General features: G+C 43.1%; 1 protein-coding gene across 1 annotated transcript in view; it reads right to left on the bottom strand.

Moving 5' to 3' along the window:
* Positions 1-7,564: 7,564 nt before the first annotated feature.
* Positions 7,565-16,584, bottom strand: part of ACER2 (alkaline ceramidase 2) — a 29,503-nt gene continuing 20,483 nt past the window's right edge. Inside the window, exon 7 of the mRNA XM_033086001.1 lies at positions 7,565-8,056. Coding sequence (XP_032941892.1) covers positions 8,032-8,056 — 25 coding nt within the window. The 3' untranslated portion in view covers positions 7,565-8,031. The remainder of the gene's footprint in view (positions 8,057-16,584) is intronic.

Below are 16,584 nucleotides of genomic sequence, written 5' to 3'. Positions count from 1 at the left end.
CCAGCAGGGCTAGCAATTTAGCAGTGCTGCATACACAGTCAGTCTCCTGAGTGGAAGAGCTACATGGATTTTTGAACAAGAAAAACCCTGCATGTCATGCTCCATTGCAATGGGATAAGTAGATACCAGGGCCAGCAAGACATGCTCAGAACCTTGAGAGGATACAGAGATCAGCAGGAGAGTATCTGAAGGGCAGCTTTAAGAAATTCCAGCCACTCTAGACAGAAAGCCAGTCTCATTGGGGGCCCAATTTAAATGTCTCTATGCTAATGCAGACAACATAGGGAATAAACAGGAGGAGGCAGAGACATGTGCCTGCCCACCTGCAAGACTATGGCTTTACTGGCATCTCACAAACACGGTGAGATGACTTCTGTGACTGCAGTGTTGGAATGGAAGGAACAGGCTCTTTAGGAAGGAGAGACAAGGGAAGCAGAGAGGCAGCCTTGCCCTCTACGTCAGTGACCATCTGTAGCGCATAGAACTCCAGCAGGAGCTGGATGCGAAGCTTAGAGTTTATGGGTCAGGAATAAAGGGAGGGCACGGACAAGTGACTTTATAGTGGAAATCTGCTACAACCCACCTGACCAGGAAGACTGAGCCCATGAGGCCCTCTAAGAAAGAGAGGAACAGCCACACATTCACAAACCTTGGTCCTCATGAACTTCAACACCCTGACATGTGTAGAGGGACAGGCCCAAGGGGCATGGGCAGCTCAGAAGATTTCTGGAATGCCTTGATGACAACTTCCTCCTCCAAGTGATAGAGGAGACAACAAGGAGAGATGCATGCTGAACCTTACTCTCACTAGTGAGGAAGGGCTAGAGGAGAATCTGAAGCTCAAGGGTAGCCTGAGCTACAGTGACCATGAGAGGTAGAGTTTGAGATCCTGGGGCAGGGAGGAGGGCACACAGCAAACTCAGTACCTGGGACATCAGGAGAGCAAGCTTTGGTCTCTTCAGGGATCTCTTTGGTAGAGTGATGTGGAAAAAAGCTCTGCAGGGAAGAGCAGCCAAAGAGATATGGGTAATATTCAAAGATTATCTCCTCCAGGCTAAAGAGCAATGCATCCCTACTAAAAGGAAATCAGGGAACAATGCCTATAAACCTGCATGAATAAACAAGGACCTCCTGGATGAATTTAAATGCAAAGCTATAAAGATTGCTTACAGAGGGTGAAAGCAAGGAAAGGTGGCCCGGGAGGAATACAGGAAATTGTCCAAACAGGCAGGGATCTGGTTAAGAAAAACTGACAGATGTGTGTCTGGCCAAGGACATCAAGAGTAGCAAAATCAGCAATAAAAGAAAGACCAAGGAAAATGTAAGTTCTGTTCACAAAGATATGGGAGACTTGGTTACCCAAGACATGGAGAGGACCAAGGTACTCAACAGCTTTTTTGCCTCAATCTTCACCAGCAAATGCTCCAGTTGCATAAGATGAAATCAGAGACTGAGAGAATGAAGAGCTGCCCGCTCTAGAAGACTGGTTTTGAGACCATTTAAGAAAAATGAAGGTTCACAAGTCCATGGGACCTGATGAGATACATCTACAGGTCCTGATGGAACTGGCCATCATATTTGAGAAGTCATGGCAGTATGGTGAAGTTCCCACTGAATGGAAAAGGGGAAACACCACCTCGTCTTTTAAAGGGTAAATAGGCATGCATTACATCCTTGTCTTTCGATTGGAAAGACATGGATTTGAAACATGGACTACTCAGTGCACAAGGAACTTTTTGGAGTTGCAGTCAATAGTTTGATGTCTAAGTGGAGCCCAGAGATGAATGGTGTTCCTCAGATGTCAGTATTGATAGCAGCTCAGTTTAACATCTTTATCAGTGCCATGGGCAGTGGGATTAAGTGCACTCCCAGCAAGGCTGCTGACAACACCAGGCTGTGTGGTGCAGTCAACATGCTGGAGGAAAGGGAAGCCATCCAAAGGGACCTTGGCAGGCCTGAGAAGTGGGCCTGTGTGAACCTCATGAAGTTCAACCAAACAAAATGCAAGGTTCCACACCTGTACCAAGTACAAACACAGACAGGGTAGAGAAGGACTTGGGGCTGGTGGTGGATGAGAAGCTCAGTAGGACTTGACAATGTGTACTTGCAGCACAGATGTACATCCCAGCAGGGTGAAGGAGGGGATTCTTCCCCTGTGCTCTGCTCTGTGCTCTGTGCACCTGGAGTGCTGGACACATGCATAGAAAGGTCATGGACCAACAGTAGGAAGCCCAGAGGAGAGGCACCAAGACAATCATGGGGCTGGAGCCCCTCTCCTGTGAGGACAGGCTGAGACAGCTGGGGCTGTTCAGCCTGGAAAAGAGAAGGCTGCAGGGTGACTTAACTTTAGGCCTTCTAGTACCTAAAAGTACAAGAAGGCTGAAGAGAGACTTTTCCAAGGATGTGTAGTGATAGGTGATAGGACAAGGGGGAGTCCTTTAACTGAAAGAGTATAAGTTTAGATTCAACATTGGGAAGAAATTGTTTACTGCAAGGATTGTGAGGCACTGGAATGGGTTATCCAGACAAGCTGTGGATGACCCACTCTGAAAGTGTTCAAGATCAGGTTGGATGGGGCTCTGAGCAACCTGATCTTGTGGAAGGTTGTTGAAGGCTCTAACTAGAGGATCTTTAAGGTTGTTTCCAATCCAAACCACTCTATGATGATTCTAACATTCGATCCATTCCTCTATGTGTATTACACCACATATATCTCTGGGGTGTATCCTGGCTGAATATGTCGGGGGATTTTGAATACCATCGAAGGCTTATATTTGTCAGAGACTTTAATTCTTTAAATGGTAGGATTTTTCATCTGGATGCTAAGCAACATCAGACATTCAACAGACTGAGAAACATCTTACATTTTAGAAAGTTTTTCCACAGTCTTTATTAAAAAGGCTATCAGGATACTATCAAGAAAGAAATTTGACATCTGTCTTCTCCTACAGAAGGCAACTAGAAAGAAACATGCAATTTGAATTGCAGATCTAATACTGATAGAGGGTAACATTTTTGTAAAGTCTTCTTTCTCCAACAGTTACCTATTGGATGAACAGTCTTCCGATTAAAGCTCAACTAAGCATGTTTTGAGGGACAGAAGGTAACAATTTTCTTTCTCTAGTGATAAACTTCAACAGAAATGTGTCGTAACCTTCCACTTCTCATGTCTTTTTCATGGATCTGTAGTAGCAAAGGCATTAGACTGAGAAGACATTTCCAGAGGCCTTTCCCCAATGCTGACTTAAAGCAGGAGAATCCTTGCAATCTGTCTTCCTCCTAGTATCCAATTAGCAATGGCCTGATGAATTTGCATCATAATCCTCACCCATTGAGGTTTTATTTGCTTTTAAAGCCTTCCTTCTTGAAGCAAGCAGTGTCATGGTTTGACACTGGTCAAAAGCCAGGCACCTACAAAAAATTATTCACTCATTCTCTGCTGCTATAGTTGAGCAGAGGAGGTGGAAAGAAAAACCAAAGGGCTCATGAGTCAAGGTAAGAATTGGGAAGAAACACTCCAAGAGCAAAAGAGGTTCAAATTTAAATGGTATAGAGAAAATTTATTAATAGAATTAAAAGCGGATAATGACAACTAAAATGAACCTTTAGAATACTTTTTTCCCCCAGTCCCTCCCTCTTTTTCACCAACGGTGTAGAGAGACAAAGCCTGAGATTTTTATTCAGTTGGTTATTTCTACAAATCTTTCTTCAGTTTGTTTAAGGAAAGTTTTTTTCTGATGTGCTGTGGAATCGCTCCCATGGGAGACACTTCTCTGTGAGCTGCTCCAGCGTGGTTTTAATTTTCACAAGTAGCAGTCTTGCCTGCTGCAAGATGAGTCCCTCCCACGAGCAAACAGTCTTCCCACAATTGTTTTGAGTGGGTCATTGTTACTGTGTGCGGTTCCTGGGGCGGTGATAGTCACAGTAATAAGGCAACTTTCTTACACAAGCAAGAAGGAGCAAGAAAGAGCATTTATTGAAAGAAATCATGGATTTAAATAGTGTGCATCATGGAAAACAATTTACAGACATTTTATTGGACAGAGGAGAAGACACCCCTAGAAACACAGTCCATTAGGCTAGTCACGTACACCACAGGTGTTATATCTTTGTTTTGGGTTTGTGTCCTTGAGGAGCCTGAGAGTCAGGCTCAAGTAGCCTGAGAAACTGGGCTGCTTTCTGGGTTCCCAGGCCAAGAGGTCATTAATTCATGGGGTGTAGTCTTTTAAGGACGTTCTAGTTTGGAAGTAAGGGTCCTCTTTCTCTGTCTTCTCTCTCTGTTCGAGTTTCCCACTAGGTTACAGCTTTTCAGCATCCACTCACTCCAGCATAACCACCTTTACTCACAGGCTGCAAGTGGATTTCTGCATCCCCCAGGCACTTCATGAACTACAGGGGAACAGTTTGATGTATTATGGTCCTCACACAGTTTGCAGAAGAATCTTACTTCCAATTTTTGGAGCACCTCCTCTCCCTCCTTCCCCTCACTGACATTAGTATCACCATGTTGCTCTCCTCACGTTTACGCTTTTTCTTTTTCTCTCACTTGGGAGAAAATTGTTGTCTGCAGGTTCATTTGTTCTCAAGTCAATAGAAAAGTTATTACGGGGTTTTCCAGTGTTGAAAGGTTGATCTCATCTGGGCTCCATATCAGGGAATTGCTCGCCATGCCCCTCACTGCTGGCCATGTGGTCCCTGCCAACACCACCCGGGCAGTGCCAGATGCTGCGGTTCTGGCACCATTCAGCGCCTCTCTCACTGTAGGGTGCCGAGAGGAGAAGCTGCTGCCACTGCTTTTGCCCTTCTGCTTGCAGAACAGCTGGCTAAAAGTGGCTAAGCACACAAAATACATCACAAGCCATGGCGGTGGCCACATGGCCCAGGGGTGTGGTCCTGACCATGTGGGTCCAGCAACCACGCGGCCATTGACAGTGCCAGGAGAACCTCCTACCCCTTTGAAGAAGCACTGCACATGGCCTTTATTCCTTCTTAAATATGTCATCACAGAGATGTTACTAACTGTTCTAATTGGGCCAGCAACATGTCCATTATCAGAGCCTTCAGAGATTGGCTCTGCTGGACATAGTAGAAGCTTTGAACACCTTTCTGTCTCAGAAGCTGATTTTGTGGTGTCCTCCACCCCCACTAAAAGGCAGCACACAAGGAATGAATAATCTGCTTCACAGAGAACCTATCCTGCATGCTTTAACAAGACTTCTTTATCAGCTAGCATGAATTTGGTACTATGGTGTATACAGACTGTCTAGCCCATTTTTCTTAAAGCTTTCACCTTATAAAAGCACGGTCCAGGACTGTACAATTTTTCATTTGCACATTTATACAGTCACAAATAATGCCACACATGTTTTTATTTTTATATAAAATACATGGTTTTTATATGTTTTATTTTTTACTGATGCTTTACATGTACAGTATATGGTTTACATTTAGTTTTCTATTGTTTGAGTCATCCTTTTCCTAAAATGAACATTTGGAGTCAGAGAAGGGAGGAGCAGTAGGAACAGAGAAAAAAATTAGATCACTGCAGAATATTTCAGATTTTTTTTTCCCATTGGAATGTCTACTTTTTCCTGACAGTGTGATTATTGCTAGGAACAGTTTAAGGGTCAATCATCTTTCATTTTGAACGGAAGAGCAAAGAGCTGGTTTCTCACAGAGACAGCATGACATGGGTCTCCTGGAGCACCTAAGCTGTTATTCAGCTGCAAACCTGTCAGTGATTTCAAAGCTGTATCCACAGTCAAGGCACTTTTTTCTATCCATTTACTTCACACTATCAAGATGCTATCACCCACATATTCCAGTTAAATAATATAAAAAAATGACAGCTCATACTGCAGTTCTGGCCTTTCAGTTTCTGATTCCAGCTGAGATTCTAAATGGGTTGAAATTCCCAAGGTTGCAATTACTTCCTAAATGCTGTTTAGGTTCAAGAAATAACATCACTAATACCACATACAGGGTATGTGGTACATTTGTCCTATGATGCAATACTTTTATCTGCCACAAATGCCACCAGGGGAAAAGATTTCTGTGATTTTCCCTTTCACTCTGTGTCCTGCCTATGCTATAGCTTTGATTCCTGCAGGTATCAGCAAGATCACAGAGTGACTTGTATTATGAATGCCACATCTAACCTTCTCAAAAGGAAATCAATAACAAAAGATTATAACTCTTCTCTACTGTAAATATGTAAATAATATGTGGTTAATTAAAATAGGAAGAGCTATTTGCTTGTCTAAATGCTCAGTTTTATTAGAAACAGTCATAGAGTGAAAACTAATGCTTGCATTCAATTGCTAACCAGGATAAATATGCAGTTTTAATTTATCTTTATTATTATTCATATTGCAGATAATTATCAGCTATAAAACAGCATGCTACAGTCTGAGGACTGACAGATCTTTACTCCTCAGTTTCCCAAGTATTAAAATATTGAATAAAAAACACTTGTAAAAAGAAATAAACTCTCACACTTTACAATTAAATTCTGATATTCGTAGTTAAAAGGTATATTTGAGGTCAGGCATTCATCACAGTTCAGTGGAGGACTGGCCTTACATATAATTTACAGCAATGTGCAGTATTAAGATAACCCAGTCTTCAGAGAGCAGCCATCTCCCCTTTGCAAGTGATGTAACACCTTTCACTTCAGGGAGAGCACTGTTTGTGGGAAGGTCTTTATATTATGGCTTACATTAAAATTTATTTTGTATACTCGGATCCAACGTATATTATGTATTTAGACATTTCTATTCTGCTGCACACTGCAGCCACAAACTGCCACCAGTATCAGCAGGTTAGAAGGTATCTGCAGCTCTGCTGTCTGTATTAGTTTTCAGCGCCGCAATCATTGGCAGTGGTTGCGCAGACAGAGAATTAATGATTTAATAACTCAGTCTAGCAGAGCTATGAGTTTGAAAGTCATGATACAGCAGTTTTATTTGCTGTGGTGAATAAGAGACAGAAGAAAAAGGAGAACTTCAAAGACACTGAATTGTGAGAGCACACATCATGTTAACTAGCAAAATATGTACAGTAATTTCACGATTACAAGCCGCACCGATTATAAGCCGCACTTCCGGGGTGTCAGCAAAGTTTCATTTTTCCTCCATATATAAGCCGCACCAGATTGTAAGCCGCACTTTCATTTGCAGCAAGGATCCGTGTGCAACTTTCACAAAGTTGCCAAATAGTAACAGAATCACGGGATCACAAGGTTTACTGGCTTGGCCCTGCTCGGGGTGGCTGCCAGGGAGCGCCCTGCTTGCCGCTGCCACCGGGAGGAGGGAGAGGGGCGTGCCCGTCCAGTGCCACCGGGAAGAGGGAGAACAGCGTGCCCAGTCGGTGCCGCTGCAGCGCCCCCCGGGGCCGGGCAGCGCTGCCACTGCACCGTCACTGCCCCGCCGCCTGGGGCCGAGCGGGCTTCGCCTCGGCTTGGGGCTGCTGCTGGCTCGGACTTCCTGGTTGGGAAATTTCCAAAATTTGTTCATATATAAGCCACTCCTGAATGTAAGCCGCACTTCTGGTTTGGGAGCAAAATTTTAGTCAAAATGGTGCGGCTTATAATAGTGAAATTACTGTAAGTAGCAAGGGAAGATTTGAATAAAAAATATCAAGCAGTAAGGTCAAAGGACAAGGCTGCTGTGCCTGCAATTGCAAAACACCATGAAAGTGCTCACCAGTATTACTTATGATACCATGAGTTATTTTCCTTTCCTATGCATTTTACTCCTTGTAGTGTTTCTCTCTTTCTGCAGTCAAGCTAAAACTAGTATTGGCAATGCACATTGCAGCTGTTTTCTGGCACACAAGGCTTCTTCCCTCCCCAGGCTATTTATCCCTTTTCCTCAGTGGTAAGACATAGTGCTGTTTATCACAGTTCAGGGAGTGACACAGGATTAACGCAAAGCATGAGGCAAGAAGCAAGTGTTTGTTAGACAGATAGCAGATGTAGCCTTGCCTGTGGTGGATAGCTCATGTCATGGTCTCTGAGGTGTTGCAGTGTCATTAATCCTCTTCCCCTCTCTTGTGCCTGTAGAGAAGACATGAGCCACTTACTCAGTTTGCTCCTCACAATCTCAACAAATTTCCTGCAACAGACACCCAGTGCAAGGATTTTTGTCTTCAAGAGAAGGCCCTTTATAAAGACACCTTAGTTTGACAGCACTACCGTGTGAAAAACAACACTGAGTATCCATGAACTGATATCATACTACAGTTCCAAGACCAGGAGACCCAAGCAAGAGAAGCTTTGGCTTCTTCATTTATTCTCCTGAAAGGGTGAAGGACAGGTCACCTTGATGATAGGCCTCAGTTCTGCATATGGATTGTGACGTCTGGTTCCACAGGAGCAACATGAACTGTTGACTTTAGGCTCAAAGGTGTGGTTCTTATTTAAAACATTGCTTGAGTATGTAAATTAATAGCAGAAAAAAAGTCTTGTTTGCCTAAGTTTAAAATAGTGTAGTTTTTCACACAAACTTTGTGATCTTGAGGAAAGACTCACAATAATCTATACAGAGCCTGACTGGCTTGACTTCACACCCGGTATTCTGATGTCTAAGATACAGGAGAGTGTCACTGTGTTTAATGGGAATTTCCCTAATCACCTGCAAGCAGAGTTGGATGGCACTATATCACCAAGTCTCTGCAGGTATAGGATATGGTTACAGTAGCATTTAATGGGATTCATACAAATACATATATGAATATGCCAGAGCAATCCTATTGTGGTATGTTTTTAAAGGCACTGGAAATTGATTATGCACTGCCAGAAGAAGGATTTACATTGACTTTCAAAGGTAGGACAGCACCTTAACACAGACACAAAAATCAGATCAGCAGCTCTTCATAAACTGCAGCTTCAGGACTACCAGGAAAACCATGAGTTAGGGCATATAGAGATAGGGGATTTGAGACATGGTATAATCACAAGTATCACAAGTAAAAAAGCTAAAGATCTTTGGGAACAGTCAAAAGTGCTAAATCCAGTCCATATAATGAGGGGCAAAGAGCAGTACAGGACAGGTTATGATCCTGCTCATAGGTTTAACATTTCATTCTTCCAGTGGCTCTAATAACTGCCAAGAGTTTACAGCAACCAAGATAAACCATCCCATTTATAAAATTAATGCAGGCTCTGGAATCAGATTGCTTCAGTACAACTTTCAGATTAAACTTTGCTTCAAATCACCACCTCTTTATTTATTTCAAATACCATAAGAGTACTACAAAGATATTCCAAATTAGGTAGTCCATTTTTCAGGATCAGGACTTATTCAGATTACAGAAGTGGATTAGTAACAGTCATGTGATTATAACTCTCTCTTTCTACAAGAAGGTAAAATAGGCATCACTAATATATAGAGGGAATTCTGCCATGGCTTTTTGTTTGATTTTTGTATTGTTTTGGTTTGGTTTTGTTTTTTGGGATTTTTTTTTTTTGCGGGGGACAGGGTTGGTTGGTTGGTTTTGGGATTTCTTTTACAGATAAATTCAGAATGCCAGCCTAAGTTAGCATCTTCTCACCCATTGCTTCATCCATCCCTTTCACTGCGGTTCACAAAGGTAACAAATTAGCTAGCACGTCACCCAGGGACTTCTGCACCATCAAAACCCTGACTCAGCCAAACATATGAGTGCAGGACCAGCAGGAAACCTTCCCCTATGATATCCTTCTTCCTCATACTGCACAAATGTGCTGCTAGTAAGTCTTGCAATCTGTTTGCCCGCTGGTTGCTACTGCTTGTGTGACTGGAATAAAGGGAAAATGTGGCTACTGCAGCACTTTTTGAGCAATAGGCCAGGCAAAAACCTTCCTGAGGCATTTTTGAAGGGGTGAGCCCGCTTGTGAGCTGCTGTTCACATACTTGACTTCCTGAGATTTCTAGCCCTATTTTGCCATCATTTCGTGACAGTAGACTTTGTACGTGGGTTTTGCTGTATTGATCAACTTCTCTCCTTTTAGCAAAGCAGCTTAGCAATTAACAAAAGGTGATCCAGATACTGCGGTCAGCGAGACAGACAGCATCACTTCTCTGTGGAGATATTATGTGCAGCTGTGACAGTACAATATTGAAACACTGAGTTATCTGTTTGCCTAGAACACTGCAATCCTTGCTTGGTGCACTCTGCCAGCAGAGAAGCAGACCACAGTTCTGTAGACAGACTTACAAGGAGTGCATCACTCCAAAATGTGCTCTTGTGGAGAATCACGTTGCAGTGCTATATGGGTTTCTACAAAAAACTAGGTCACCTTCCTTCATCTGCAGCCCTCTTACAATGCCCACATTTTGTTTTAGGTTTTTCCCTTCATAGACCCTCCCTAGGCAGCTGTCTGGTTGTGACTTTTCCCCTCCTGCCTACCACTAAGGCCATCATTCACAGTTTCCTTCCCACTTCTTCACAGACAACTTAGCAGTTTCTTCTTGTCAGCAGAACATCTTCCCTGAACAGACAGTCACCTCCATCACAGCCCTTTTTCCCTCACAGACATCTAGTGAGGCACTTGTTTTGCATCCCAGCTGTTAAGTAATTTCTCCAAGTAGTCATTAATGTCAATAACAGGTATCGCTTCTATACAAACACAATATTCAGTCTTGTGCAGATTTCCTCCTCTGGTTGGTTCACTGTTCAAACAGTACTTTTTTTCTTTCCCTCAGAAAACAGGTTTTTTTGAGATCATGTCACTCAGTTATCACTGTAAACCAGCACCTGCAAGGGCTTCTAACTTCCTTTTTCATGGAGAAAGTGTATCTGACACAACAGGGTCACAAAGGATACATTACAAACAGAGTGAAGCCCCACAGCAAACTACATAAATATTGAGCGCATGTAATGTTTTTGAATAGCTTTTATCTTTTTTCATTGAATGTATATTTTTTATCCAAGTGCTTTTGCTTTCATTACGTACCCGTGTGGTTGCTGATGATGTGTCTCTCAATACTTGAATTGTTCATGCTGTGACTATATTGCACCATTCTTTTTTGATCAAAATATGTTTTCCCTTTTGTCCAGTCCCATGGAACTCATCCAGACAAAACTTCTAGACCTCTTATATTCTTTGAACTCTCCATGTTTCCCACTGATACCAAGGTTGTATGAGAATATGACAATCAAAACAGTTCCCTTACAATTTTGTTCTTGTTTCATATGTTGTTTGTATTTTCCTTCTTTAGCATTTATTAAACCAATCACTTTGTAATTCTAAGAATCTTTCATATACTCTATGAGATACATTTAAAAAAAATTTATAGAGTTAACTGACTGTGTTGGTTCAGCACAGCCTGGTTTTTGGTTGCAGAGGGGCCACAGGGTTCTGTGAGAAGCTACTAGAAGCTTCCACCATGTCCAACAGAGCCAATCTCTGATGGCTCTTAAGACGGATGTACTGCTGGCCCAGTTAGAGAGGTTGGTAATGCCTCTGTGATGACATATTTAAGAGGAAAATCAAAACAGTGTGGGTGCAGTTTTTTCCCAGGGGTGGCAAAGTGCCACCACCAGCAGCTATCCTGGGCATGGTGTGTGGCAATGTGCTGCCTGTCTGGCTGTCCCTAGCCAACTGTGCCAGGGGCAAAAGGGGAGGGGTGGTGGCAGCTGCTTCCCCTTCCTGGCATGAAGAGAGGTGTTGAAATAGCACCAGCACCGCAGCAGCCACCACTGCTCATGCGATGGCAGCGGGGCTGCCTGGCCAGCAGCAGAAGCATGACAAGCGATTCCTCTATATGAAACCGAGATAAATCCACTTCTTGTCACTCCAGGATCTTGCAACAACCTTGGAATTAGTGGAACTTGTTGACAATGGTGCCTACAAGCAGCAGTTTTTCTTCCAGTCAGAGGAGGAGGTGAGGATAGGTGAGGGAAAACAACATGGCAACACCAAGCTCAGTGGAAAAGAAGGAGGAGGTGCTTCAAGTGTCAGAGCCAAGATTCCTCTGCAAGCTGTGGTGAGGACAATGGTAAAACAAACTGTCCCCTTGTAATGCAAAAACTTCACAGAGAAAAGTGCTCATGCTGGAGTGGGTGGATGCCAGAGAAAGCTATGGTCTAGTGGGAGACCTGAAGAGAGAGAGCGCCCTTACTTCCAAACTAGAGCAGCCTATCCTGAAAAGACTGCACCCCATGAACAAGAGACCCATGCCACAGTAGTTTTGGGAAAACTGTTTGCCTGTGGGAGGAACCCCACAGCATATCAGAGAAAAGACTTGTCTCCCTGGGGGAACAGAAAAAGATCTTGAGTGACAAACTGACCAAAACCCCCATACCCTGTCTCCCTGTGCTGTTAGTAGAAAAGTGGGAGGAGCTGGGGGGAAAAAAAGGTGTTTTAAAGGCTTATTTTACTTCTCATTATGCTTATCTGACTCTGTTTATAATAAATATATTTTATACCTTTAAATTTGAACCTATTTTGCCCTTCGAATGTTTTTTCTCCCAATCCTTGTCTCAACTCATGAGCCCTTAGTTAATCTTTTTTCTCCTCTCTTCTGCCCAACTATAGCAAAAGAGGGTGAATGAAAAACTTTCATGGGTACCTGGTGTTTAGCCAATATCAAACCACAACACTGACTTAACAGAACCCTTGCAACACAATAAAGTGCTATACTTACTTTGGCATTGAGGTAAGAACCCTAACATAAAGATAATGGGAATAGAGATAGAACTGCACCACTTCTCAAAATGTTTTGTAAGAAGTTTAGAGACTCATAGATTCATGGGATGGCTAGGGTTGGAAGGCACCTTAGGCACCTTAAAGATATCCTAGTTACAGCCTAGTTACAGGCTCCCTGCCCTGGAGAGTGACACCTTCCACAAGATCAGGTTGCTCAGAGCCCCATCCAGTCTGGCCTTGAACACTGCCAGAGAAGGGGCATCTGCAGCTTCTCTGGGAAACCAGTTGCAGTCTAACTACTCTCACAGAAAATAACTTCTTCCTAACATCTATGCTTAGTCTACCCTTTTTCAGTCCATTCCCCCTTGTCCTGTCACTACATGCTCCTGTAAATAGTCCCTCTTCATCTTTCAAGTTCCCTTCAAGTAGGCCACAATTAGGTCACCCCAAAGCCTTCTCTTCTCCAGGCTGAACAATCCCAATTCTCTCATACAAGAAGTACCCCATCCTTCTGATTAACTTGTTGACCCTTCTCTGAACATGCTCCAAACAGGTTCACGTCCCTCCTGTGCTGGGGACCCAAGAGCTAGATACAGAACGCCAGGTGGGTGTCAGAGACCAAAATGTTACAATTCATGGTTCAAACATTGTAATAAAGATTTTTGCCCATTATGGCAAAACTATATAACAAAGCTGTACTACTAAAGCTCACCCTGAATGGGTCTCCTTGATGAAACCCTTAACTCTGAGTTAAACTGCCTAAGGCTATTCAAGATAAAAAAGTGACATTAGTGTTCCAAGAATCCTAGGCTTAGGAAGTAATAGATAAAGCTGGGAGAGCATTTACAGAAGCACCAAGGTCAGCAGCTCTGGGGTAGAGGCCATAGTTCTGGGCTTATCTGTTGTCAGGTTTGGACAGACACCCCACCAGGTGAGTGTGGGTACATGTGAAAACCTCTGGTCAGAGGCAGTGAACACCCATCCTCCACCATTCAGACTAACTCACCTGCTGGAGCCCCCCAGCCCAGGAAAGTCACATCTACACAATATTCATGAGAAGGGTAGCTGAGAGGGTGTCATGGCCCATCAAAGGTCCCTCTGAAGGGTTCCTCAGACCCTGCACCAGAGCACTGCACGTGATGCAAAATAATGCAACTGACCCAAAGTTGAACCTGGCCATGGCTCTTCTTGACAGACAACTCTTCACACTTGATCCACCTACTGATGCAGAGGGAAACCTCTGTGCCACTCCTTCTGCCCTGTACCTTCTGAACAGCCATTCACAGCTGCACTCCAGTCATGGGATTCATCCCACCGAGTTTCAGTAATGGAAACAAGGTTGTAACTTCTAGCATCACTCCTGCTTATTGCCCATGCTGCGAAGATTGGTGTAAAGGCACCTCAGCTGGGCTGTCAGCAGTGCTGCCTTTCTGGAGGTGCATCCCTTAATTCTTTTGAGATATTTCCTTGGTGTTTCTCTGTTGGCTCCTCTTATCTCAGGAGTCTCTGGCTCATCTCTGTAAGACGCAAAGTGTGCTACAGCATAGTTCAGACACTGAGGGCCTTTGCCAGCACCCTGTCCCTCTAATCTTTGCCTCTCATCCCACAGCTTGCCAGGGACAAGACAGATATCGTCCCCCTCCCCCAACACATCTAGTTTAAAACTCCGCCAGTGAGCCCTGCTAGTTCCCAAGGAGACTCTCCTTCTTTGCTGAGAAAAGTGAGTCCCATCTGATGTCAGCATATCCAGTGCTGTGTGGGCCTTTCTATTTTTAAAAATTAGCTCAGTTGTTTAGAATATAGCGCTGATAACACTCTGGTCAAGGGTTTGATCCCCATACAGGCCATTTACTTAAGATCTGGACTCGATACTTGTGAGTCCCTTTCTATTTGGAGTGTGATTTTGTGTATTCTGTGCTCTCCAAATAGACTGGTCTTTGTAAAGTGACAGTGTCACAGTAGATTTCCCGTAAGCCTGATCATGGCTCAACCTTTGTGCTCCTGGAATCTTCCTAACCTAGGAATCTACACAAATTTCAATGACAATTACTATCCAGTAATGCTCACAGTTATGCTTTTATGTACAGGTGGTATTTCTCTGCCAGTGCGATCAGGCCAAGTACTCTTCTTTACCTCTGCCCATAATTCATTCTGTCCAGCCCATGTGCACAGCAACAAGAGGAAAAAAAAATCAGTGCCTGAGTCTTCAGATGTCAGACTACTACTCCATAGTAGTAGCATTACTCACCAACTACTCCATATCCCTCTCCGAAGGCAGGATCAGTAGCGTCCATGCCCTGTACAAATGCCGACAGCTTCTCCAATTCCTCCTTAAGTATCTATCTTCATGAAGAGATAGAGATACCAACCCTCCACGGTCTACTCCTGTGTCTCCAGCACCTTCCCTCTCCTAATGCCCTGAATCTTTGCACACTTCCTTCTACATACTTGCATCACGTTCACCTCCATCTCACACACTGTTTCTTAAGGCTACGTCTTTCTCTATACACACCTTAATTTTTTCCAGCTATTGGTAATCCTCATTGGTACTCTGAAGGAAAGCACTTCTTTACAGGATTTTTTCAGCATGATTTTGGGCTTTTTCTTTTTAAGGAGGTGATGCATTATTGCATTATATTTGGCTCCTGACTAATCCTTCAGTTCTGGTAGTAAGAACTTCTCTTTTCCTAGTAATTCTGCATTTGCATTGTCAATAATAACTATACAGATTTAATACATTGTTCTTACTCAATTTTATTATTGGGTTTTTTTACAATTCAGCCAGCCACCTTTGAATTTTAGACTTCTCAAGGTATCCACACATCTTCCCAGACTTTATCAATAACTTTTATGTGGGTACTACTGAGCAATTAAACAGAAGGTGACTGAGGAAGGACTTTCTGCTGAGGTCCACTCTACACCTTTTTCTGATTTTATAATGGATCACCTGGGACAGCTCAGGAACAGCTATCCAAACAATTTTGCACAAATCACAGACAGAACTTCTACCTAACGCATGTTTTCTTGCACTTTTATAATAATGTCCTGTCAAAGCATGCTTATGAGTCAACGTCTAATAGTACAGCTTCTTCTACAGCCACAGAGACAACAAATACCCTGCTGTAGAAGAAAACTAAACTAGGTAGACACAACCTGTTTTTAACCAACTCACCTCCTCACTACATGCTGGAAACTTACAAGCAGGTTTTTATGGTTCCTACATTTGTGGCATGAAGTCACCTCCTTCAAACTGCAGTCTTTCTCAGCTTGCACTGTGTTTAATTGACAGCCTGGAATATAGCAATACAAGACATTGCCAACTAACCTCTCTAGGGAGTTTCTGCCTTGTAAGTTTGGAGAAAATTGTTGAACTCTGTGTGTTACACTAATTCCTCTATCTCTGGAACAGAAGCATGTGAAATAGCTTCCATGTGTAAGGAGCTCTGAATGCTGTAGCTGGTACAAACCACAGGGAAAGTGAATCCAGAACTTGAGCATTGCTCTGATTTCCTTCTTTGGTAAGTTCTCTATTAATTTAACAATAGCTTGTGTCACAGGCCTGGCTTTTCTACCTCACCATCTTTCGCACAGTTTGGAGAAAATTACCTCTAAGGCTCTTGCCTCTGTCAGATTTGGACAAAATAAGCACAGAGCTCTGAAGCTACCAGGGAAATGCAGTGGTATGATGATGTTTCTCTTGTTTCCATGGGAAACCATGTCCATAAATTCCAGAAAAGATCAGACTGAGCGACACAACAAAATATGAGCCAACCCACCAGCTGTTTTTGAATTTTCAGCAGCTACAGACATTAATTCTGAGTGAGTAACATTCTTGAATTATAGCTATGCTTTCACCCAACAGCTATTTCCAGCTTGATTATAATTGCTTATGAGGATCCATGAATGTCTCAAAAATGGTCTCTTACATGAAGTGAGAGGAACCATTGTAAAAG

The sequence above is a fragment of the Catharus ustulatus genome, chromosome Z (genome assembly GCF_009819885.2).
Source record: "Catharus ustulatus isolate bCatUst1 chromosome Z, bCatUst1.pri.v2, whole genome shotgun sequence".
Lineage (NCBI taxonomy): Eukaryota > Metazoa > Chordata > Aves > Passeriformes > Turdidae > Catharus > Catharus ustulatus.
The sequence above is the reverse complement of the archived record's forward strand: the minus strand, read 5'-3'. Positions and strand labels throughout refer to the sequence as shown.